This window comes from Pipistrellus kuhlii, unplaced genomic scaffold, assembly GCF_014108245.1.
Source record: "Pipistrellus kuhlii isolate mPipKuh1 unplaced genomic scaffold, mPipKuh1.p scaffold_m20_p_9, whole genome shotgun sequence".
NCBI classification, from domain to species: Eukaryota; Metazoa; Chordata; class Mammalia; order Chiroptera; family Vespertilionidae; genus Pipistrellus; species Pipistrellus kuhlii.
This window is the reverse complement of record NW_023425595.1, coordinates 54859023-54885809: the sequence shown is the minus strand read 5'-3', so window position 1 is coordinate 54885809 and position 26787 is coordinate 54859023. Positions and strand designations below refer to the sequence as shown.

The following is a 26787-nucleotide window of genomic DNA, read 5'->3' as shown; positions in this document are numbered from 1 at the left end:
AAGACCAAATATATATTTGTTATAAATCACAATATCACAACATACAGTGGAATATCATTCAGCCAGAAACAGGATTGAAGTTCTGATATTATGACATGGATGAGCCTTGAAAACATGGTGCTAAGTAAAATAAATCAGACATAAGAGAAAAAAATATTTTTCTATTTAACGTATACATAAGAGGTACCTAGAATAGACAAATCAGAGAGTAAGAAAAAACATATTGGAGCCGAAACCGGTTTGGCGCAGGGGTCCTCAAACTTTTTAAAGTGGGGGCCAGATCACGGTCCCTCAGAGAGCTGGAGGGCCGGACTATATGAACTACTAATTCCTACTGTAACACCTCGGCTGTGCTCACTGACCAAAAAACTTGGCGGGCCGGATCAGACTCCTCTGCGGGCCGCATGTGGCCCGCGGGCCGTAGTTTGAAGACCCCTGGCGAGCGTCAGCCTGTGGACTGAAGGGTCCCAGGTTCAATTCCGGTCAAGGGCATGTACATTGGTTGCGGGCACATCCCCAGTAGGGGGTGTGCAAGAGGCAGCTGGTCGATGTTTCTCTCTCATAGACATTTCTAACTCTCTATCCCTCTCAATTCCTCTCTATGTAAAATCAATAAAATATATTTTTTAAACAAAACAAAACAAAAAAAGAAAAGAAAAGAAAAAACATATTGGAGATTACTAGGGAGTGAAGGAGGGAGGACTGGTAAGTTGTTGTCTATTGAGTATAGAATTTCTGTTTTGGGTGATAAAAAAAATTTTTGAATTAGCTAGTGGTGATGTCTATATGGCACTGTAAATGTAATGCCACTGATTGGTTAACATGGCAAGTTTTATGTTATATATATATTACACTACAATACAAAATGAGAAATTTTAATGGGGTTCTTTTAAAATGTCCTCAAACGCTAAAGTCCTGTATGGGCTAAGGGAAGAAGAGGAAACTAATCTAGGTCTTGGAGGACATGTTAGACTTAGTCCACTAGAACTCTACGAAGACAGTAAAATCCAAAAATCAAAAATGGGAACCTTCGGGCCAAATCCAGTGAGAGATGAGATTTGTCTTGTTTTTGTACTGTTTACCAACACGGCACTTAAGGTTTTTAAAAACTAGTTGTTAAAATGTAAAGTCTAGGGAATTGCTATGAAAAATTCTGATTTCTTGAAATATTGAAATATAGGAAAGCCCCTAACATACACTTAGTACTCCTTCGTATCAACTCACAGCCCACATAGTCTTATGACATCCCTTACCTGTCACATGGAAATGTTTTGCATATGTAAGAGCTTCAGTGGCTAGGCCACATATTACACTATTTGGTTTCTTTCTCCACACCTCATAGGTTGCTACAAACTCAGTAGGCTCTTGGGTGATTTTTACTGATTTTATGTCATCTTCAAAATTAACACTCCTCTGGGTCTCCATAAGGAGTAACCCAAACCAAGCTCTCCACAGTGGTCTTGGCAGGGCTTCATGTTCTAAGCAATTGGTTCCATAACCAAAGGCAATTTAACAGTCATTTGAATCTTTATTGCCATTACTTGAAGAATAGGAAAGGAAATTCGACTTGTAACCCATAACTGCACTTCTTAAAACACCCCGTTTTTCTCACTTCAATATGTCTCAAGTTCACAGCTGACTCAAAGCTCAGTCTCAAAATCATCACCAAAAATTCTCCCTAAACTTTGTTCTTTATGGCCCTTGGTTTTGCTTTTCTTTCCATTCTTTTGTTTTTGCTTTTTTATTCCTACTAGAGGCCCAGTGCATAAAAATTCATGCACTGGAGGGGATTCCTCATCCCAGCCTGCTCCCTCTCACAGTCCAGGAGCCTCAGGGGCGGGAGGAGACCCGGAGATCAGGGGAAGACGATGCCCCATCAACCTCTGCTACTGCCTCTGCCAGCAGTGCAAGCCCTGGTTACCTGAGCCTTGGGCAGCCCTGAGTGGCTGGGGAGCTGAGAGTACTGGGGAACTCCAGAGACAGGCATGCAGGTGGGCCCAGCTCTGCTACATTCCTGCCGCCCCAGTGGGGCTGAAGGGACTGGGAGCCGCCAACTTGTGGCTATGGATACTACCATCTTTAAGAGCTGGGCAGTCGATTAGCCTATTTCCTCCTTATTGTTTGTGGATACCACCATCTTTGAGGTTGGGTCATTCAATTAGTATATTCCCTCCTTATTGGCTATGGGCACCACCATCTTTGCAATGGTGTGAGTGTCAATTAGCATATTCCCTCTTTATTAGATAGAATTCCTTCCAGCTAATAAATTATAGCCCTTTGCATCATCTTAGCTTTCATTCTTACTTCTTCAGCTCACCACCCCCTCTCTCCTCAGTCTCTAATTCTGTATCATTTTCATTGATGAATGATGAATGGAGTTGGTACACTTAGCCCCTCTCTTGGAAGGGGACAAGGGAGTTAGGATTGAGGGGGAAAGAAAGGCAAGGAGGTGGAAGAAATCACAAATGCTTGCAATGTATGGTCCTTTCTTTTACTGTTATTACTCAATGAAATTCTCATATATTTTTTATGCGGGGCTATGTGGAAGGTCTTTGGGGGGAAATATGTGGCAAATTGTAAAGGTAAATTAATGAAAAAAAATTAAGGAAGAAGATCATTTCCTCTCTACCTTCTCCTATTTATGGTGTCATCCTGAGGACATAAGAGGCCTGAAATAAATGACCTTTGTTTTTAATATATATTTTTATTGTGATTTTAGAGAGAGAGGAAGGGTAAAGGAGAGATAGAAACATTGTTTGGTTGCTTCCCGTACGCAAGGCCTGTGACCTGGGAATGTGCCCTGATTAGAATCGAATGGGGGAGCCACACTGGCCAGGGCAGTCTGATCTTTTGATCTTACAAAGTCATAGGCCTTCTGACCCTCGAAGCTGTAAACACTTAACTCGATTTAGCTCACACATCTTTCATGGGTATAATGAGACAAACACAAAGTACATCCTCCTGTCTCTTATGGAGATAAGTTTTCATTGATCTCTTCTACCCTTTTGTATAAATGTGTGTGAAAATATCTCCAGACTGTGTAGTCTCTTTTGTGTTACCTTGCAGGCATGTTATCACTGATAATGCTTACCCAATTAAAATGATGTTCTTGCTCCCTTCTATATTGGTACAGAAGGATATTTTGTTGGAGTCTTTCTATTTTATTTTCCCAATGCTAGGATCACCCTACAAAAATTGTTTCACTTATCTGACTAGTTTTGTTTTAACTAGCTCTCTCCCCTCAGCTCAGGTAATACACAAAGTGCGCTGCTCCTGGGTGACGGTAGCCTTAGGTAACACCTAGTACTGCTCGTTACTTCCTTACTCTATGCATTTACCAACAGATGATTATTGAAACTTGCTGTTCTACTTTGGCTCTCTCTGTATGCATTCTTGACAGAGGCTGCCAGAAGGGTCTCAGAAATGACAGAAGGACAGTGGGACAGAGTTTGGAAAGTGTGCGAGTATTTCATAATATGGGATATGGAGTTGCCACTCATTCAGTTACTCAAGACACAAGCTCAGGAGTCAGCCTTAATATCACTTTCCTTCAACCATCACACCCAATAATTCCACACTCAATCCACACCTCAACTCCATTCACTTCTTCCATTCTTGCTACCTCTACCCAAGTTCAAGCCACTAAACAACAGCCTCCTCAATGGACCCTCTGTTTCTCTTCTTGTTCCTCACTATAGCCGCTGAAGTAATCTTTTAACAATATATAAATCATAATATGTCACTCACTAACTCTTGAATGGCTTTCAGTCATGCTTAAACTAAATTCCAAATTCCTGACCTTAAAAGCCCCAGACTTCATTTTGTACTTCTCTGCCCTTCGTCACTAAGCCTCAGCTACATTGGCTGTCTTTCAGTTCCCATCAAGTGGTTGAAATGTACTTCCCCCTGGTTTTCACATGGCTCCTCTTAAAAGACTCAGTTTAACTGTTACCTTCTTACAGAGGACTTCCTTGATTAGTTATGCTAAAGTAACCACTCAGCTGTTCTCCATCACCTTGCTGTTTTCCCTGCACAACGTTTATTTCTAATTGTTTTTTACATGTGTATTTTCAATGACTCAATTGTTCAAAGTTTTGTGGAATGAATAAATGGTAAGTTCTATTCCTTTATCTCACAGGTGGAAGAAATACTGAGTAGGGGATGAGACTCTAAGAATTTTATGTCAGATTATTTTTTGACTTCCCCACAATAGCTGTTTTATTTTAATTTCTCTGGCATGATTAGCCATGTAACTCTTTCTATAGAAGTACAATACTTATGGTCTGAGGCAGCTAGGAAGAATGGCTTGAGAACTTGCAACATATATGAAGGATTGAAGAAATACACCAAAGGATGGAACTGGAGGGAAAAAAAAAAAAAAGTCCAAGTAGGAGCTGGTAAATATCCTGGGACTTAACAATGGGAAGGCCCACAGGGCTTCCCTCTGCCCACCCACAGCCTCTGAATCCATATTCATCTTCTTACTGTCTTCCTGGCACAACGTAATCCTGCCTTGGACTCATACTGAAAACTCACCATCACCACCTCTCTCCCAACCAGATCCTTGGGATTCAGACACAGCTCCCACTCCCTTTTGGAGAAGTTATTCCTTAAAAACGTTAGTCTGCTCAGGACCCTTTCTCCTCTGGTCTCCTTGTTTCAAGAGAAAAATTGTGTAGGAGCTCATTGTTCTCTATTCATTTTTGTTTGTTTATCCTTTACTATTACTTGTTTTTATTTTCATACTTGAGGCCTGGTACACGAAATTTGTGCACCGGAGGGGGAAGGGGTCCCTCAGCCCGGCCTGTTCCCTCTTGCAGTCTGGGAGCTCTCGTTCCTTACTGCCCTCCTGTTCGCTGCTCCTTAGCGCTGCCATGGAGGCGGGAGAGGCTCCTTCCACTGCCACTGCACTCACCGGACACTCCTGCACTGAGCGTCTGCCCCTTGGTAGTCAGTGCACATCATAGCGACCAGTCATTCTGGTTGTTCCGCCATAATGGTCATATAGGCTTTTATTATATAAATTTGCTCTTGTCTTTTTTTTTTTTTTTTACTAAAATTTTTATTTTTATATCAATAGAGGTCATCACCACTCTGCTGACATATAATACTGTTATGATACAACAGTTAAACTTGTGAGTTTACAACAGAAGTTGTTGGTAGTTGAACAGGAAACACAGTTGAAAAGTCCATGTTAAAACAAAACTACTGCGACTAATGGGACTAACAGGTCAGAATTGGAAGTAGCAATAAACATATTCCCTAAGCTCCTGCGTATTTCAAGTGTTACAGTACACATAAAGAATTATTTCTTCCAGCCCTAGCCCGTTTTGCTCAGTGTTTACAGTGTCAGCTCTCAGACTGAAGAGTCAAGTGCATGTACCTCGGTTGCAAACTCAATCCGGGCCCCATTTGGGGTTCATGGGGGAGGCCCCCAATCTATGTGTCTCTCTTACATTGATGTTTCTCTCTCTGTCTCTCCCCCTCCCTTCCACTTTATCCAAAAATCAATGGAAAAAATATCCTTGGGCAAGGATTAATAACAACAACATGATTTCTTCCATCAACACTATAAATTCAAACTGTTGGATGTTTATGCATTTTTCAAGTTACACCCATTTGAATGCTTATATAGGAGTAGAGATTGGAATGTCTCCCAATTTGAAGTTTACTTTTGCTTTTGTCTTAAGCTAAAAATCCTATATAGCATTGAACACAAAATAGATGCTCCATAAATTTTTTTGACTTATTGAATAGATTCACACTCTGAGGGAAGAAACAGGAAGTAAAAACTAAAAGGAGAGAGAAGATGCAAGAAAAACGGGGCCTAGCATGTAGGCAGGGGAAGCAGAGATTGGAAGGTTGGGGGGAAAAATAAATAAATCAACTTTCATTGTAAAGACTTAACCATAGTTCATAACACGTTGTCAGTCAGCTAAAATGAAACTTGACAGGAAATGGGCAGAAATGAAAATGAGCACAAGCCAACTTATGCTCGTGTGTTAAATCTTTCCACTGCCTTGCCCTATTTGCAGCTACCTCACAGGCTCAAAGTCAGCCAGGTTATTTTTTGTTCCTCATGCACACACTGAGTTATCAACAGACTGATTTATATCCAGCTGTGGACATCAAGCCATATGGGCCTTCCTCTATCACCTCTTTCTTTCTAAATGAATCAAAATTTACTATAGGGTATAAGTGGGAAAAGATGAAATCTCAATATCTTTTGTACAATCCTATCAGAAGCTGCTTCTGCAATTCTTCTCTAGAATCCAACTGATTTTTAAAACACTCACTGGGGGTCTGCCATTTTATGAGGCAAATAGATCTGTCTTATTCCCAGCACCTAGCATAATACCTGGTACATGTCATGTGTTTAATAAATTTTTGGATATTGACTGGTTGAATGAATGAATGAATGAGTCATGGTTCTAAACTTTGATCTACCCTCAGTTGACCTTAAGTCAAAGACACAGATAAATGGGAAATATAGGACAGATGAAAAGAGAACATTGTTAAGGGAGTAGAGCACCAGGAGTTTTCTGTTCTGTTTATCTCCATCCAAATTTATAGAAAATTATTTCAATATGGTGGGAAGTATAGACCCTCAAATACAAACATGGAGACCCAGATCCTGGCCCCAATGTGTGCTTTTCCATGATCACATCTTAGTGTCTCTCACACTGGACTGTAAGTGTCTTGCCTTAGACTGTGAGCTCTGTGAGGACATTTTCCACCACAGAGCAAGCACTCAATAACAGCAAATCACCTAATGGAGATTGTCGCCTCCTGGGGGGAAAGATATAGTCAGCTGTATCAAGTCAGGATCCTTAGTTGTGAGAAAGAAAAGCTGACTCTTTTTTTAAAAAATGTATATTTTATTGATTTTTTTACAGAGAGGAAGAGAGAGGAATAGAGAGTTAGAAACATTGATGAGAGAGAATCATCGATCAGCTGCCTCTTGCCAAGGTACATGCCCTTGACCGGAATCGAACCCAGGACCCTTCAGTCCACAAGCCGACGCTCTATCCACTGAGCCAAACCGGTTTTGGCAAAAAGCTGACTTGCTGATGTAGTAGGAAAGGAGTATGTTGAAGATCCTAGGTAGCTCTTAGAATTGTTGGAGGGTGTAGTAGAGAATCATGACTAAAGCTAAGCCTCCAAGAATAATGCGAAACAAACAAGCACACCACTGCAGAACGAGTCCAGTGGGGAAACTGTCTCCATTGCAGCTCCCTACCAATGCCACTTCTGCACTGGCAACCCCAGTCTTGTGACCACAGAGAAACGCCGTTGCTGCAGCCAGCGCCAGCCAACTCTGCGGTTACTCATTTCAGGAGAACTGGAAGTGCCACCCTGAGCCTGTTCCTTCTGGTTGCTCGTATCTGCATTTAAGTTTCACATGAGGGAGCCTGACTGGCAGAGCCTCAGTCACATTGTTTAGGGGCTGGATTTGAGTTCTAAATAAAGGAAAGCTGTTCAAAAGATGGTGGGTATCCATAGATACGACAAATGTTCACTGTCCCATAGCAATCTGTGATAGGAGGTAACCCAAATTATGCATTCAGGCATAGGTTTTTGTGCTCATGGAACTTATACCCTTGTAGGAGAGACAAACAATAAATATAAATGAGCATAATGGTGGGTAGTGCTAGTTGCTACAAAGACAAGTAAAGCTCTGAGATAGGGTGTTCAAGGAAAGCTTTTCTGAGACGAGCAGAGACCTAAATGATGCAAGGGAGCAGCAAGCACCAAGGCTCTGGGATGGAAACAGATCAGCAGCCGAGGACCATGTCCTGTAGGCCTGTGCAGGCCGTGAAGACACAGACCCTGGCTTTGGACTTGGAAAGGTGGCAGGGGAATGGCCTGATCTGACGTTTGTAGAAGGATTACACTGCTGCTGTCTGAAGAACAGATTAGAAAGGAAGCAGGTGGGAGCAGGGAGACCAAACTGACTAAAGTATGAGCTGAGAGATTAGAGCACAAAAATCTGCCCAGGTGTCCCGGCTGGTGTGGCTCAGTGGTTGAGCATCGACCTATGAATCAGGAGGCCACAGTCGGATTCTCGGTCAGGGCACATGCCCAGGTTGTGTGTAGGGAGCGGCTATGGGGTTAAGCCTCGGACCTGTTGGCAAAGCCACAAACAAGTCCCAGCTCAGAGGGCACATGACCTTATGCTGCTCCCTAGATCCCTCCTAAGTAGCTAACGGGCTGTGGGAGGTGCAGCAAGTGCTGCCAAAAGAAGTGAAACTCACAAGAACATTGTAACTATGGTGACCACTCCCTTGTTTACCTCTGACTATAAAATAAAGCACCAGCTGGCTGCCCGGTCCTTTTCTCTGTGGCCTCAGCCAGTCACAGGAAGATCCACGTTGTCGGCAAACTGTGGCTCTCAAGCCACATGCAGCTCTTTGGCCCCTTGAGTGCGGCTCTTCCACAGAATATCACAGCCTAGGCGAGTCTATTTTGAAGAAGCGGCATTAGAAGAAGTTTAAAAAATTTGGTTCTCAAAAGAAATTTCAATCGTTGTACTGTTGATATTTGGCTCTGTTGACTAATGAGTTTGCTGACCACTGACCTAGACCCAGCTTATTCTCTTTTGTCTTTTCTACATCCTTCGCTGGCATGCACGGCACAGCTGCGGGCTTGATCAGTGGGGGACATGCAGGCGGCAGCCGATCAGTGATCCTCTCATCACTGATGTCTCCCTCTCCCTTCTTCTCTGAAATCAATAATATAATATTTTATATATATATATTTATATATATATCGATCTGCCCAGGTGGGGAGAAGATAATATAAGAGAGAAGTCTTGGGAAATGAGTGAAAATGGCCCAGGAGAAGAGGTCACAAGGCCTCTGGGACAAAGGGAAGAAGAGGAGCAGACACAGGAGCATGGAAAGCCCTGGCATCTTTGCAGAACTTGCAGTAGCCTGGGGAGGTTAGAGAGGGATCCAGACACGAGGCTGGAAAAGCAGGGGACAGCCAGACTGCCAAGGGCTTCCATGCTGCTTTTTTAGCCTTTCATGTCACCAAAGTAAAGTGTTATTACAGTGATGTGGGCAGAGCCTGAGACAAAACTAAGGCTAGATTTTCCCTGGGGGGAGATCTGGCCTCTTACTGGAGTTCCTAAGAGGGCAGAAAGGACGCAGTTCCTTGCCCTTTTCACCTCTCCTCAGACTGGAGCAAAATGGCCAACCCACAGGTCTCTGGGATTATCAAAGTGAAGCTGGGCACACCCACTCCTATCTGGGGTACAAAAATCAGACAGCAGAGAGGGTCTGAGAGCTTCTCCGTCGTGGTGAGTCCCAGGAGAAATTGTCAGGTAGACATCTTGTCTGCCATACTTTCTCATTTTACTTCTGCGGGCATCTCATATTCCACTCCAGACCAGACAGATGTACACTGAGTCCTACAGGAAGTGCTAAATTTGGATTGGTGAAGAGAATGGAAGAGGAGGAGGGCTTTTCAGAAAGAGAAAACAATGTGTGCCAATGCCAGGAAGCACCGTTGTCTGTGGGCAGTCAAACCAAGGCTGGGCAGACCACAGGAGCCTGGATTGTGAAAGGCTTGGACAATGTGGTAAGCAGTCACCAGGACAATTTATTCTTAAACCAGACCCCCAATGAAATGGGTGACCAAAAGTTAAGTGTGCAGTAATTGCTTTTTGCCCAGGGTGGATGCCAGGGAGTGTTTACAGGCTTGGTTGAATCAACAGGTGGAAGTTTATAAATTTAGGATAAATTGCCCAGGTTAATCTCCATGACGGGTCATCTCCATATTGATAGACTTGCCTCAGTGCAGAATGTACTGTCTCTCATAACACATTTTTTTTTTTTGGAATTGCGATGCAATGTGGCCTTTATGTCATAAAATCTGGGTCAGATACCAAAGATCAACAGCATTTAGAGCTGTGCATGAGAGGGGTTCTCCTTGATTTTAAGTGCCCTGGATCCTTCTGTCTTTCATCTCAGCGGAGTCCCAAACCAGGACTCAGTGTTTTCTTTCTCCTGTATCCGCCAAAGTTGCTACAGGCCCATTCGCCAATACCGAGCGGAAACAAGATGCAGATTTTAGAAGTATTGCAAGTCAAAACAGGTGAGGAGAATTGGCGCCAGGGGCTTAACCAGAAACTATTCCAGGCACGTTGTTCCACCTGAACTGGGTCAGCTGACACCGAGGCGAGGAGACTTGGTTAGATCTGTGCAACCTCAGCCTTGGTGGCTATACTGGCCTGCGAAACGCCACCAACTCTGCTGTTCCCCTCATCCCTGCCCACTCCACTCCTATCTTTTTGCAACGACACAGCAAGTGCAGGGAACTTGTGGAAGAGGATGGCGTACAATTTGGGGTATAGAAATCATGTGTTTTATATATGAAGTAAGCAATGAATTTGTGTATCACCATTCCTCCCTTTCCCTCCCAACTTAGGCTGGGTCAAGAAAGAAGAGCGCGGACGGCCAGGTCCTCGCAGAGGGAATGCAATGCCATCCGCTCTGAGTCTCTCCTTTCACCTCCTTGCTTTGCAGCCCTCGCTTGCAACTGCCCCGCATCCCTCCCTCCCCCTCAACTCCCCCAACTTCACACGAAAGCTGCTCTTCAAAGATATCCTTCCGGACTCAGCGAAGCCCGGCGTGCTCTGCATCCGGAGGGGCCGCGGCGCTCGCTTTTATCGGGGAGAACAAAACTGCCATTTCCGAAAACAAAGGAAACTTGCTCGAGCGTTTCGGGCTCAAAGGCGCACATCAGAGGGGGAGGTGGGAAGGAGTCCAGGCGCCGAACACCGCAAGCCCCGCCCCCACACAGGCCTCGCCCCAAACTCCCTGAGGCCCCGCCCCGAACCTGAGGCCCCGCCCCGTCCCAACGCCCGGGCTACACACGCAGCGCGCGCTCCAGCCCCGCCCACAGACCCGAGGCCCCGCCCCCGACCAGGCCCCGCCCCCGTCCCAACGCCCGGGCTACACACGCAGCGCGCGCTCCAGCCCGGCTCCCGCGGCGCCCTATTTGGTGTTTGGGGGGCAGGTGGCGGAGGGAGGCGTGCGCGGCGGAAGAGGACGAGAGAACGGGCTCGCGTGCTGTAGGGCGGTCCTCGCCGGAGCAGCCTCCATCCACCTCAGCCGGGGACCCTCGAGGCCGTCGCGTCCCGCCCGGAGAACAATGGGGCTCGGCTCGCGCGGTGGCTGGGCCGTGTTCCTCGTGGGGGCGCTGCTGGCGCTCGCGCTGCTCAAGGCCGTGGTGGACAGCGAAGTCCCGGCGGGTGAGTGAGGAGGGGTGCCGGGGGTGCAGGCCGCGTCCCCGGGAAGGGGTGGGCGTAGGGGGGGAGGCGCGCTGCCCTGCGGGAGTCTCCAAGTTGGGGATCTGCTGGTGGGGAAAGTTCTGCGCGTCTGGTGCCGAGCGCACGAGGCCGGTCAGGAGGTGCCCGGAGGTGCCTGGCGAGGTCTCCGGGGGAAACTGAGGCTCCGGCCGGCTCCCACTTGCCCCCTGTTGAAGGAATTGCCCGGTCCTTGCACCCCCACCTCCCCCAGGTTTTTCGGCGGCGGCGGCGGCGCACCTGTAGGAGTGCGCGGGACCTGTTGAGCTACCCAAGGACGCCCCAGCCTTTCCCTTCCCGTTCTCGGAGGCGCCCTTGTGCAGGGGGGCGGACAATAGGTCCACCGGTTCCTGCGGAAGCAGGTCTACGAGCTCATTGGGGAACCTTTTCGGGGGTCTCCTCGGCGTTTGATCGGCTAATTGTGTAGTTGCAGCAAACAGATGATGGCTATTCTCAAGGTCTCGCGTTTCAAGTTAAAAGACTTCGGGGCTGATGGTGGGAGCTTTGGGGAAGCGCATCCGGCCCTCCCTGAGCAGGTGAGGCGGCTCGTGCCCCCTGGGGAAGGGCGCCCCCTGCCTCTGGTGTGGCATTCACCGGCCGAGGGCGCAGCAGCTGGCGCCCACGACATGGTCAGGAGGTCAGAACAAAATAAGTTTTAATTTTCTCTTTTTTGAGAAAAGGGGGTTTCGCTCTAGGGACTTGAAAACGTCTTGTTTGGATAAGGCCAGGACACTGGGATTTGCTACACACACACACACACACACACACACACACACACACATATGTATATTACATCTTATTTGTAAACTATGCTAGAATTAGGATAATGGTCAGTAAACTAGGATAAGTTGCTTTAAGGGACTAAAGTTTTTCATGGATTTAAGTTATATCCACCTGTTGTATATTTATCTGTAGATTAGTTTTACCCAGATAAAGAGACACAATACCTGCTTTTGCTAGAATAATCTGAGTGAGACAATAACTTTTGTTTTACTGAATTTCTTGTTTGTTTTGTTGAATTGTGCACGTGACAAACTGGCTTTGTAGACCAAATTTTGAGATCATTTAACAAAAAAGGATCAGTAAATCTTGATCATCATATTTTCAGTATTATTAGGTGTCTTAATGTAAAAGTGAACAATCTGGAGTGAAACTGTGTTGGTGCTAATTTTATGCCAATGATTTTTATTTGTTACTTTGTGTGTATAAACTTCTTTATTGATTCTCTAATGTAGGGGTGTCGAACTCAATCAGAGAAGGGGCCAAAATCTAAAATCCAGCCTAAATCGCGGGCCGAATGGTTTACTGAACAGTCATAAACTGTCATTGTGATGGAAACGCAGCGGAGTGCAGTGATGACAGCGCGGTGCGGGCCACATTGCAAGGCCTGGCGGGACGGATTTGGCCCGCGGGCCTTGTGTTTGACACATGTGCTAATGCATTGCTGATTAGAGAAATGGAGTGTTCTTGTTTTGTTTTCTTTTGCCTTCGTAAAGGACTCTGCCCTATTTTAATATTTACTACATGTTTATTACTTAATATTTCACTTGAGGTTAGTGCTATTTGGAAAACTTAGGATGAATGCTCTACTATACAAAAGCCTTTGTCATGAAGTATTGTAGCCAACATAAGCTGGAATCCATTTCTACAGATAACAGTGTTACCTGGAAGCTAAAATAAAGGGAGAGTCTGTAGAGGATTTCTTTAAAAAGCAAGTAAAGGTCCTAGTCTTAAAAGACAGTGTGTAATCTGTATAAAGTGTCACTATCGCCCTAACAGGATTGGCTCAGTGGACAAAGTGTCAGCCTGCGGACTGAAAGGTCCCAGGTTTGATTTCAGTCAAGGGCATGTACCTTGGTTGTGGGCACATCCCCAGTGGGAGGTGTGCAGGAGGCAGCTGATATATGTTTCTCTGTCATCGATTTTTCTAACTCTCAATCCTTCTCCCTTCCTCTTTGTATAAAATCAATAAAATATATATTTTTTAAATAAAGTGTCATTATTAAAAATAGCTAATTTTTACTAGACATTTTTTCCTATTTACCTATGCTAATTGAGGTCCACACCACCTCCCATCAAATCCTCACAGTATTATCCCCATTATATAAATGAATGGAGGCTTAGAAATTACCTAACTTATTCTAACTAAAACAGCTGATCCATGTTTGATCTCAGAGACCAGAATCCAAACTCTCAACCATTTTGCCTCATTGGGTGATGTTGGCTTTTCAAGTAGATAATGCTTAAAATCCACAATATGGCCATTGCCCAAAATATTGTGGGAGAAGATAAAAACATTGAAATTCCTCTTTTAAAATATCCTTCCCAGTCTGTTGCATAGTTTCAAAAATATCCTCAGTTGGAGGAGGTGGGGAGACCATGAGCAAGTTAGCCAGCTGGATGGAACGTGGGGGTGCAATGAGAGACATAGGGGAGGGCAGGAGGGAGAGGCCTCTCTGTTACTTAGGTCTCTTGATGGCAAGTTACAGAAACCCACCTTGAACAGCCCTGGGGCCAAGAAGGGACTTGATTAACTCTTGAACGAAAAAGTCCAAGGATTCAGAAATACTGTATTCAGGAGTTCACACAGGTTGCCAGGAGATGGCTCTTCCAGTTCGTGATTACATCTATCAAATCTCAGGCAAACAAACCATAAACTGTCCTCAGACTGCTGGGGAGTGGGGCATCGGGGAGAACATGACACTTCACATAACGGGGACTTTTTAAAGTGAGCCTCAGGTTTCAAAGGCCACCATAAGGGGTACCCAGTTAGGAAATGAAATAAATCCATACTGAGTCTATACCACATCATGAACTTAAGTGTCCCCCCCCACCCCCACCCCAGCCTCTCCAATTCGGTGTATTACTCAATTGAATACTTGTTCTTTCTGTCAAGTCTTCAGCCTTTTTGTACGTATGGTTGTCCATGAGTCTCTCAGGATATAAAAGCAGTGCCTGCCCACAGAGATACTTGAGACATGTTTATTGAAAAAAGGAGAAAAGTTAGTAAAGAAGAGCCTGACTTCTTTCTCAAGCAAAAGAATTAAAAGTGGGTGACCAGGAAATTATCCTTCCTAAGCGTGACAACAGCTGGGAGGCAGAAACAGGAGACTCCAGCAGCAGTCCAGACAGTAGATGGTGGCACCTGATAGTGGGGATGAGTGGGTGGAACTGAAGTCACTTTGCTAATGGACTGGGTGGAAGGGTGTGGTGGAATGAGGAAGAGGGAGGAACCACACTGGTACCTCTTGGCTTGGGGTTGAACAAGTGGTGATACATTAACTGGGAAGACGCCGAGAGCGGGATTACAGTAGAAAATCAACAGTTCCAATTTGGCACTCACATGCCCAGGCTTTGGAATTCAACAGCCTGGTCCGAATCCAGACTCTGCCACTTATTAGCTGGGCGGCCTTTTCTGGGCCTCGGTTCCCATCACTGCAGAACAGAATCCCTCCCTCAGAAGTGTTGGGGGGGTTGGGGTGTGGATGAGCTAATGCATGTTAGTTACATGCTCCCCAGGAGGCCTGCAGGTACCAAGCTCTTCATAGCATTGACATTTGTTTGACACCTACTGCTGAACACTTCCGTACGGTCTACTGACCTTGATCTTTTTCAGGTTTAATCTTCACACCAGATTTTTGTGTGTGTGGATTATAGTTCTATCAAGAGGAAGACATTTGCACACGCAATTAAGATAGATCCTTCAAACTTGTTATTGCCTTCCTTTCGTTGTACACTGAGGGTTTTTTGTGTGGAGGAAGGCTACCTTTGTGAAAAGTATACAATAGCACACTTACTCTCTTCCCAGGTGGTGTATATATACTTATACAAAGACTCAAAATGAATAAACCAACTGAAAAAAATGCGTGACGGGCATGGAGTTCTTCTGAACCTCTTCCAAATCTTTTAGGTGCTAGTTAAAAATTAAGAGTCATAACCCCCAGACACCTGATTGGTGGTGTTGCTCTTATATTGGTCAAGGGCAAAGCAGACGTGCAGTCCTTAGTTCATCCTAGCTTGATGCCTGTGTGTGTGGGTAGCCGGAGCTGTTGCATGCCTGGGGCACATAAAAAAATAATAATAATAATAAAAAAAGAATCATCACCCTGAGAAGGTTTTCCATTAAAAGTAGAGTTATCTTCTCTAAATTGTATGAAGTTAGGCCAAAACCGGTTTGGCTCAGTGGATAGAGCGTCGGCCTACAGACTCAAGGCTCCTTGGTTCGATTCTTGTCAAGGGCATGTACCTAGGTTGCGGGCACATCCCCAGTGGGGGGTGTACAGGAGGCAACTGATTGGTGTTTCTCTCTCATCGATGTTTCTATCTCTCTCCCTTCCTCTCTGTAAGGAAATCAATAAAATGTATTTTTAAAAATAATAAATAAATAAATAAATACATCGTATGAAGTTGGGAGTGTTAGTGGTGCAAGCCCTTGGGGCGCCCATGAATACAGAGGCGCCCTCCCATGACAGTCCCCTCCACTCAGAAGAGCTGGGTTGTAGTGGCAGAAATCAGCTTCTCTCCCCAGTCACCGTGTCCTCGTGTGGGTGAATGAATTTTGGAAAAGCTGTTATATAATTAGCCAGTGGCTGGCACATACTGTAGTAACTACTGTGTATTATAAATGTTTGTTACATAAACTACATGTTTTCTTCTTGAAAAACCAGTAATACAGTTACAGATTTACTGACAGTATATTTCATAGCAACCGTGGCAAAAGCAGACCTTAGAACTTCCTGTGGCATAATGACCCTCCCCACACCTCCAGCACAATATACCGCCAGTGTTCTTAGATAACTATTATGTGCTCATTGATCACAAGCTGTTTATTTTTGTAGGCTCTTCAAGCAGACAGCCTTCCACATATCCCCATACCTCTAGACTGAGCCAAACGTACGTTGAGAAGGGTTCAAGAAAGGGATTTTGATCTGTCTGGAATACAGAAAGTAGTATCAGCAGGCAAGTCCATGAAAGGTGGTATACTCACTTGTTTTAACCATCGTTTATTCATGAACCCCGAAAGCCTATCCCAAGGTTTACCCCTAGTAGGCATTAATAAATGATATAGTCCACTGGATGAATAATCTTTCTCAGTCTAGCAAAGATGTGAATATATTCTAAAACATATTAGTATTTCATACTGTATTTTGAAGCACATTTTTAGGTGTAACGTTTTTGTACTCTGCCCGCACACATGAAATATGAATGTATATAAGGCTGCTGGTCTTGCTGGGGAAAAAGTCCCTGTAAGCTGGCCAGCCATGACTGCCTTAAGTTGCCTTGGCGGACTCTTGAGTAGACCCTGCTTACACTGCAACCATCGGACTTCAGTCCTCCCAACCCCCATCTGCTTCCCTGTTGAAACACTTGTTGAGACATTTCCCCTGTGCTTTTAGTTTGGGACAAGTGGGTTTCTCCTTGGAATTCTGAGTTCACTAGCTGGGAAGATGCTATAGGAACAAGTTTGATGTCTTAAATATCAGTAGTAAACCAGCAGGGCATGTTTCTTGCAAGCAATATTTAGGTTATCTTTTTATTATCCTTATTCTTTAGAGTTGATTGAGGTAGAAACTAGGGAAAAGGTACACAGATCTTATTGCCATACTCTATAGTTTTATTCACCAGATATGTATTGAGTATCTCTAAAGTGCTGACATGTTCTAGATGCTCAGGATACAAAATGGACCAAGCCCTGGCTTGTTGGAATTTTTTTTTTGGGGGGAGGCTTGTTTTCACTGGAAAAATACACAGAACAATATTTATGATGTTGGCCATTTTAAAGTATAGAATTCAGTGGCAATAGGTACATTCACATTGTTCAGCTTTGTAGAGTTTTATTCTCGGGGGTGTTCCAGTGCTCCAGGGAGTTCATAATTTTGGTTTATCTCTGTGTTTTTTCATTATCTACTAGAAGCCCGGGGCATAAAATTCATGCATTGGGGGAGGGGGGCTGTCCCTTAGCCCAGCTTGCATCCCCTCCAATCTGGAACCCAATGAGGGATGTCCGTCTGCCCATTTAGGCCCGATCCATCATGTATATAACTCCTACCAGGATCAGACCTAAACAGGTCGGTCATCCCTCTCACAATCCAGGACTGCTGGCTCCCAACTGCTCGCCTGCCTGCCTTCCTGATTGCCCCTAACCACTTCTACCTGCCAGTCTGATCACCCCTTAACTACTCTCTTGCCAGCTGATTGATGTCTAACTGCTGCCCTGACAGCATGTTTGCCCCTAACTACACTCCCCTGCAGGCCTGGTCACCCTTAACTACTCTTCCCTGCAGGCCTGGTCACCCCTAACTGCCCTACCTGCAGGCCTGGTTCCCCCCAACTGTCCTTCCCTGCAGGCCCGGTCACCCCCAACTTCCCTCCTCTGCTGGCCTGGTCACCACTGTACCCTCTCCTGTAGACTTGATCGCCCCCTGCTGGCCATCTTGTGTACACATGGGGGCAGCCATCTTATGTGTTGGAGTGATGATCAATTTGCATATTACTATTTTATTACAATAGATAGGCTGCCTTTTCCCTACTGGTTGCTGGCTGAACATAGGATATTTTATTTCAATTTCAGTAATTCTACAGACTCACTTTTATTGGAGGTGAAGACTAGATTACCCCAAAATGTAATAATGGTTATTGTTGGGCAGCTTTGGGAGGGTTTTCTTACAATATCATAGTTTATTGAATTCTTAGGTGTCTTTCCTTGACCTTTATTAACTCTAATTCTGTACTGCTGAATATCCTGGAAACTGGTGTGGCCTTAACTTTAAAAAACATCTTTTAGCCAAGATATACCACTGCTGACATCACTGTGAAGCTGTTCAAGATCAGCACAGTGCTGTGGGGACAGCTTCAGAGTTAGCGGGAGGATTTTGAATGCCCCTGTAGCTCAGGAAAAATTATGGAGGGGGGGAAAAAGAAAGCATGGCCTCAAATTATTTTTTCTTACCAGATCAGATAATACGGGTTTTTATAAACAGTTTTGGTTCAGCGTATAACCCTTCCCATAGCTGCGATACTATAACAGTTATGGGAAGTGCTTGAATCTTCTTTGAATCTTGAAAACCTTTATTTAGCATGTTGAATCGGTCTAGGGCATGTAGCACGGGTGTTTCTAATTGTTGAAACACTGTTTTTTGGACATACTTTTTGTGTACTAGTTTGTTTGGTGCTCTTCAGCCCAGTTTAATTGGCACCGATCCCAAAAGGAAAATAACGTCTTCCTTTGGCAAACGCCCGTATGGTGTGTATTTCAGGGGAAAGTGGAGGCTGCCAGCAGTACTACTTCCCACAGGAGGTGCCTATCACTTTTATAGGACTTACCACGTTGCATTCAGTGTATCTTTCTTCTCTACTTTTTTTAAATCTCCATCTAAGTTCCTTGGAAGTGGTATAATGATTTATTCATTCTAGCTCCTCACCCTGTGCCTGATACATAGCAGATATGCACACATGTTGGTTGAACTGAATTATGGAACCAAAGACATGTTTTATAATAGCTGACTTATCTTTATTGAAGAACCACTGCATACATTTTGCAGACACGACTGGTCCATGCTCTAATCTTACCCATTGTTGTTATAGGGTGGTGGGGGGAGAGGGGGTTTCTCCTTGTTTATAGAGTAAGATTGATGCCTAAGGTCAAAGACACTGGAATTAAGGTAACTTCCCAATGATACCACTGAATTACACGTAGCAGTTCTTTTATTTTTTGAATGCCCTTGTTATTCGAGAATAGCCATACCTTTGACGTTCTTTTCTGCAGGGACTTGTTCGTGTTTCCAGATTATGGAGAAAATGGTTTTCCCCTGTTTCATGTAAAGCTGGGCGGTTTATGTTTTAGGGTCTCTGGGTGGGTGAATGTATTCTTTATGGTGCAAGGAAGACACATGCCCAGGTGATTTTTAGTAACGGAGTTTGGGCAAGGATGCAGGAGAAGGTGGCGTGGTTCAGGATACCGGTCTCCTCTATAGCCAGAACAACGGCTCGCTGTCATTCAGGACACAGCCTTCTCTCGTTACTTAGCCTTGGCGCTTCCCCAGAAAGAGGAACCTGAGGGGTTCAGGGTACTTAGATCCGGTTTGAAGCTCCTTTCTCGGGCACAGTTTGTACCAAGCCAGTTTCAAAGCCATTTCTCCCTTAAAGTTCTATCTGTACATGAGCGCCTTTGGCTTGGCAACCCATCCCACATTGGTTCAGTCACGTGGGCTATTCTAATAGGGTTGGCTTTCTCCAGAGACCTGGCAGGGCCATAACACATTTGAGCAGATAAACGTGGGTTGGGCTTAGATTTCTGCAGAAGAGGGCATTGGAAACTTGGGAACAACTTACTCAGATAATGTTGTAGTCCAATTTTTTATCCCCCATGGAAACACTAGAAGTCTTAGTAAGGTGGAAAGAATCCATCATGTACATCACTTTTTGTTTCCTACTACCTTTTTCTACTTATTTTAGGTAAAATTTTTTGTGCATGAAAGAAATACCAGCTGGAAACTTGCTGCTCAGTTGTAAGCTACTGTAACACAAGAACCAGTGGCCTGACGGGCTGCTTTAGATGCAGGTGGTGATAGACAGACAGGGAAGCAACAGTCAGACCCATAGATGCTGATATTTTAACTAGAGATTGATAAAGGAGAATATTTAACACCATAAGGGTTAGAGATATATGGCTAAGGAACCAGCTCTAGGAAAGAATTTCCCAAACTACTATGAAAAACTTGTTTGTACTTAAACTGCCTCAGCTCCTCAAAGACTTGTGTTCAGTTCATGTTTTTGAGATTACATGTGAAAATTGCTAGTAATTTTTAACATCATGAGATGATGTCTCAAGGAATGTAGAGTAGGGAAATCATGCACTTGGGCTTAGATTCACTTGTTCAGTGAACAGATGTTTGTTTTGACTGCTCACACTGCCGGTCACTGTTTTAGGCAGAGGCATCTAGTCTGGTGACAAATAAGACGGGTGAATCCCTGCTTGCATGAAGTTTATATCCAGGTGGGGAGACCCAGACTATAAGGAGAGAAGCAACAAAGAAAGATGGCTTGTGATCGTGATTAAAAAAAAAAAATGAACAGGATAAATGAATAAATAAAGTATGTATATGTGAATGTGGTAGAGAATTACCAGGGAGCAGAGGCAGGCAGGTCACTGCAGCTGGCACACAGTGGTGCATCTGTACTGTAGTTACGTTATTACATCTAGGAAGGTAGGAAACAATCAGTATTTAAGGTAGGAGATTTATATTTTGAAACAGTAGGAGAGGCTCCAGAGAGAAGGCAGGAGATGTGGATGCTGGCAACTTTCATTAACTTCTCCAGGTCTTTTCATTTTTTCTTTATTGGGGGGAGGGTGTAGCTCTGAAAGCATTAAAGTGCGATAGTGATTCTGAGTCACTGTGCACCTGCACACTCTCACATCCCCGGGGCAGCAGGTGTAATAGTAAAATGGGCTGGTCCTGGTGTGTGTTCTGAAGCATGCCTCTGTCCTAAAGCTGCAGTTGGGGGCCCCCAAAATGCTTCCAGTCCAGGCCAGGACCTGCTGCTCTGCTCAGTCTGGTGAGAACCATTTAGCATGTTAACGGTTAGAGAGATGGGGCCCAGTAATCAGCCTGTTGAAGGAGTTCTGGGAAATCCCAGGAAATTGTGAATGTTGGCTTGGGTTTGTGAGGGTGGGGAGGGGGAGGAAGTCTGATAAACCAGGGTTTAGGGGAGAGAGCATATGTGCTGCCAAAAGGAGCACTTAGGGTTCGGAAAGATAAACAGTGGGGGAAGTACATGAACCAAGGAACATGCAAAATTCCCAGAAATGCTGAAAAAGACTAAGAGCCACAGAAATAAGAAGAAAATAAAAGCTTGAGCTATTCTTAAAAAAAAAAATTTTTTTTTTTCAGCCCTAGCTGGTTTGTCTCAGTGGATAGAGGTCGACCTGGGTTCTGAAAGGTCCTGGGTTCTATTCCGGCCAAGGGCACATGCCCAGGTTGTGGGTTCAATCCCTGTAAAGGTGTGCAGGAGGCAACCAATCAATGATTCTCTCTCATTATTGATATTTCTATTTCTCTCTCCCTCTCCCTTCTTCTCTGAAATAAATTAAAAAAAAAAAATATATATATATATATATATATATATATATATATATATTTTTTTTTTTTTTTTCTCAAAAGCAAGTAAAACAAAAGACGGTATATAGCAGTGGTCGGCAAACTCTTTAGTCAACAGCCAAATATCAACAGTAAAATGATTGAAATTTCTTTAGAGAGCCAAATTTTTTAAACTTAAACTATATAGGTAGGTACATTGTTATTAACTTAATTAGGGTATTCCTAAGCTGGCCTTTGCTAAAAACTTAAGAGGCCAAAGAGCCGCAGTTTGCCGACCACTGGATAGATGATGAAACATAGCCACTCCTCACTTCCCTCCCAAAAGTGGGCCTGGGGCAGAAAAGCCCACCGCCTGCCTCCTGCCTCCTTAGTCTTTAGGGAAAGCCTGTGACGGGTCCTGTGAAGGTCAGGCACTCCCCGGCTGCACAGTAGGTCCTTGTTGAATCTGAATTCCAGTTTGCGTAGGAGAAGGGCCCAGCTGGGATTGAATGCATGGCACCTCCTTTTGTGTCTTTTCTATTCGACTCTTTTTTCAGAGAAAGCTGGCAGGCTGGCTCTGCCCTCTCGTGACTTCTCTCAGACTAAAATTCAGGCTTACCCTCCGCGTTGAGTAATACGTACATAAGATTCCTCCAGTAACATTCCCATGTGTATAAAGTTCTCAGGAAGAGACTGTATGATGTGCTGGTTAGACTTAAGCAGTAATTAGTAGCAGGCGTTAACTTTTTGTCCCCTCCTCTTTTTGCTTGTCTGTGTCTTTTTTTAATGTGACATTTTGCATAAAATTTATTGTAGAGCCCTTACCAGTTTGGCTCAGGGGATAGAGTGTCAGCCTGCAGACTGAAAGGTCCCAGGTTCGATTTCGATCAAGAGCATGTACCTTGGTTGTGGGCACATCCCCAGTGGGGGGTGTGCAGGAGGCAGCTGATAGATGTTTCTCTCTCATCGATGTTTCTAACTCTTTATCCCTTTCCCTTCCTCTTTGTAAAAAATCAATAAAATATAAAATTTTAAAAATTTATTGTAGAATAAAACTAGGATATGCACATGATTTCTAAAAGGCTAAATTTACATTATGTATATAATAGTAGTCTTACCTTCCCCATGGAGCCCAGCAGTCCTTTTCTCAAACGTACTGAACAGTCAGAAGCCAGAGACTCCTCCTTTCCAGCCGAAGAGTTGATGTTGTGTTTCTCATCTCCCTTGGTAGGACAACCATTTGTCTAGTGTCTCAAGACGGAAATGGTTACCAGGGTCGCATGCCTCCTTCCAAAAAGTAACTTAAGCGTAATCTGTACATGGTATGTAAGTTTTTTATTAACATAAACAGACAATGCTGAGCATTGTTCTCTCCCTAGTTGGTCTTGCTTACACCTCATCCTCCCAGTGGCTGCTCGGCCGTCCCCAGCGGCTGCAGCAGGACCCGTTCACCCGGGCCGCTGTGGATGGACAGTGAGGTTCTTTGCCGTCTGCTGTTTCAGGCAGTGCTCCAGTGAGCATCCTTCTGGGTCGGTCTAAGTTTGCTTCCGTGGTGCGCTTTCCTAGTAGTGGAATCGCTGGGTGGGCGGTGTGTGTATTTTAATTGGTGACATATTGCCAAATTGTCTTCCAAGAAGTTACACCAGTGTACTCCCCCTGGCTGAGATGTGATTAAAGAAGTGTCATCATTTAGACTTACATTCCTTTAAACTATGAGTAAATTTGAGAATATTTTCATACTGATTTTGTGTGTGTGTGTGTGTGTGTGTGTGTGTGTGTGTTTAAACAGCTTTATTGGCTATCACATACCATACAGTTCACTCCTTTCAGCTGTACAAGTCAGTGGTTCTTAGTATAGTCACAGATTTGTGCAACCACTGTCAGTTTTAGGACATTGTCATCACCACACAAAGAAACCCAGTGCCCTATAGCTACCATCCCCTTGTTCCCTACCCCACTTCCACCCTCAGCCCTAAGCAGTGCTAGTCTATCGATACTTTCTGTCCCTGTAGATGTCCTTGTTCTGGACCTCCATGTGAATGGAGTCGTGTGGTATATTGTATTTTGTGACTGGCAAGGGCATTAGGGTTTTTCCCACCTCTTGGCAGTTATAGATAATGCTGCAATGAACATTTTTGGGATGTATGTGTTTATTTTTCTTGGGTGTCTACCTAGGAGTGGAGTTGCTGACTCATATAGTAACTCGATGCTTAATGAACTGCTGCAGAGTGTTGGCTCCAGATTTTCATTCCCGCAAGCAGTGTCTGAGCATCCTAATTTCTCCATATACTTACCAGCACTGTATTTATGTAACACTTTATTCCAGCCATCCTAGTGGGTGTGAAACAGTATCTCATTGTGGTTTTGATTTGCATTTCTTTGATGACTAAAGAAAGATGTTGAGCATCTTTGCATGATCATTTGTATGTCATCTTTTGAGAAATGTCCATTCAGGTCCTTTGCTCATTTTTTAATTAGGTTGTTTGTCACTTATTAGCTTATTTTGTTAGCTTGTCTGTGTCTTTATTCATTTATTTTCTGAGTATAAATATAGAAATTTTGGACACTACAGCAAAGCATTTTTTTAATTATTATTCAAATTACTTTCACCAACTACTTTTAGTTGCTTACAAGCTCAAACTTGATTACATATTTTTCTGGCTTTTCTGTATACCCATTGTTCTTTGTTTTGCATCCTGCTGTGTTTCTCTCTCTCTCTCTCTCTCTCTCTCTCTCTCTCTCTCTCTGTGTGTGTGTGTGTGTGTGTGTGTGTGTTGAAGTCTTTTGGTACCGGCATGCCTTGATTTCTTTATCATATTCTTTTGTGTAAGTACTATAGGTTTTTCCCTTGTGGTTACCATGAGACTTAACATTATAACATCCTATTTGCAACTGGTAACAACTTAACTCCAAAAGAATTCTAAACTTTACACTTCTCTATTCCCTCTCACATTTCAGTCTGTTCATGTTACAGTTGACATTTTTATATTGTTTAATTAAAAAAAGATTATTGTAGCTTGGGTTATTTTTACTATATCTGTTTTTTAACTTTTAAACTAGAATTCTAAGTGAATTGTGCACCACCAGTATCATATTACAGAATCTTACATTGACTATATATTTACCATTACCAATGAATTTTATACTACCTTCTTATGTTTTTATGATGTTAATTAGCATTCTTTTGCTCAAATAACTTCCATTGGCATTTCTCATAAGGCAGGTGGAATGGTGATGAGTCCCTTCAGTTCCTGTTTGGGAAAGTCTATCTCTGTAAAGGACAGCTTTGCCAGCTATAGAATTCATGGTTGGCAGGTTTTGTTTTCCCTCAATATTTGGAATATAACATCCCATTGTCTCCTGGCTTGAAACATTCTTGTTGAGAAATCCTTTGATACTCTTATGAGGAGGGATTTCCATGTATGTAATTTTTCTCCTTTCTCTTACTGCTTCCAAATTCTTTGTTTTTGACTTTTGAAAACTTAGTTATGCACCATATGACATTTCAGTCAACAGCAGACCACAGTGAACATGTAACAGTGAATAAAAACTTTATACTAATCTGCCTAACCATAAAGTAGAATTACAATAAAATGTACTAATAAACTGATAAAAGGAACTCACATATTGGCAGTTTCTTTGTAAGTGTATTGCAGGTTACTGCTTGTACACATGACTTGGGTGGACGCAGATCACCCAGCCACAGAATCTGGCTAGCACTGGCCAGTTCCAGTATGCTGGCACTAGCAGTCCTTGTCGGGGCCAGCGAGGACACTGCCTGCTTGCTCACAGCCCCTCCTCCTGCTCTTTCTGCTCTTCCTCTCCCTCCCTACAAAAACCACTGCTTGTACTGAGATGCTAAAATGAGCTTTGGACAGTAGCCTCACCAGCATCTGTCTCGTGAGTTTGGTGTTCATGGTGATAGGCAGTCAGAGCTTGGTTTCTTTACAAATAGCATTTCCCTGATATGGGTTGAAACAACAAGCTGTATAGGCTCTGAGGTCCATCCTGCTGCCCCACCAGGGCAGAGAAAGCTCATTTCTAGCCCCGCCTACTGCCAAGTATGGTTCCCAGTCCCAACCACCCAGAAACCCTGGCCACAGAACCCAATCACCCACTGAGCCCTCCGACAGCCTCACTTAGCGCTTTGTCTGTCTCCTTTGGTGGGGTCATTGGCACTAGCTTTTCGGTGACCTGTGACTCCTTCTGTTGGTATCTGCACATCTGAATTAGCGGTCCCCTCTTCCAGACTTTATAGTCTTGCTTTGGCGGAGAAAGTTCTCCATTGATCAGCCGAGTTTGGGTTTCTGAACATGTCTGCTGGTGACACCTTTGGGCAGGTGGGGCTTGCTCGCGGGTCTGTTTTGGGTGAGGTCACTGTCTGGGCTGTGCAGTCCATGGAAGAAGGTACTGCTGGCTGGAACAGTTGTTTAGGATTGCCGATTTATGTCCACTCTGGGCTCTCTCTCCCTCCTGAGTGAACTACAGGCCCAGGAGAGACCTCTCAGCCTGGTTCTGTGCCATTCTGGAGGAGAGTGACTTCCTGCTCTTCATGTAGTCTGTCTTGGTCTCTGTGATGCAAGGAGTACTTGACGCATGCACGCACACACTCCCCTCCACCCTCTTACCCCTGTGTTCTAGGATTCTCTCAGTGGTGTTTTGTCCATGAATACTTGTTTGTTGATCTTATGAGGGAACCAAGTCAGGAATGTCCTTTATCACTGAAACAGAATTTTTGGACTGGAACCCGGATTCTTTGTCCCCCCAGAATCGAAGAATGAATCCACAGACAAAAGATGGTATAGCAGAGGTGGAGATTTATTGAAGAACAAGTACAGATTCTCATGTGGGGAGAGGGAGTCCCACAGAATGGATTCCCTCATGGGGAGGGGGAAAGGGTCCCACTGAGTTCCTTTTCCCTCTGGCTTATAAAGCCTGCAGATCCTAGTGCCTTGATATATCCCGTTTGGTCACTATTCCCTCAGACTGTTTACTAAAGTAACTAGTGAACTCAAAGAATGGTCAGACCTTTTTGGCTACTTCCAGCTCCTTTGCCTTAGGTGAACGCAACTGTTGCTGCTCCCTGCACCTGGCTTCCTTGTGCTGTGATGTGCCTGTTGCTGCTTCCTTGTCCTATGGAAATGCAGCTGCACCTGGCTTCCTTGTATTATGGAGATGTACCTTCTCCCAGTCAGCCCTGTGTTTTTACATGGGTCACAATTCTAAAACATTCCCTAAGCCTGCCTGTATTCCCCTAAAATTCTTGTTTCATCATCATTTGGTGACATCAGTCCCAATAACTTCTTCACATATGCAGATATGCAGTCAGTGCTTTTTAAACTATTTTTCACCACCATGCACAGGCATACTGTGGAGATATTGTGGGTCCAGCTCCGGACC

At 44.2% G+C, this 26787-nt stretch overlaps 1 protein-coding gene across 1 annotated transcript in view; it reads left to right on the top strand.

Moving 5' to 3' along the window:
- The first annotated feature begins 10947 nt into the window (after positions 1 to 10947).
- TMEM123 (transmembrane protein 123) overlaps positions 10948 to 26787 on the top strand; it is a 41999-nt gene continuing 26159 nt past the window's right edge. Inside the window, exon 1 of the mRNA XM_036426210.2 lies at positions 10948 to 11257. Coding sequence (XP_036282103.1) covers positions 11158 to 11257 — 100 coding nt within the window. The 5' untranslated portion in view covers positions 10948 to 11157. The remainder of the gene's footprint in view (positions 11258 to 26787) is intronic.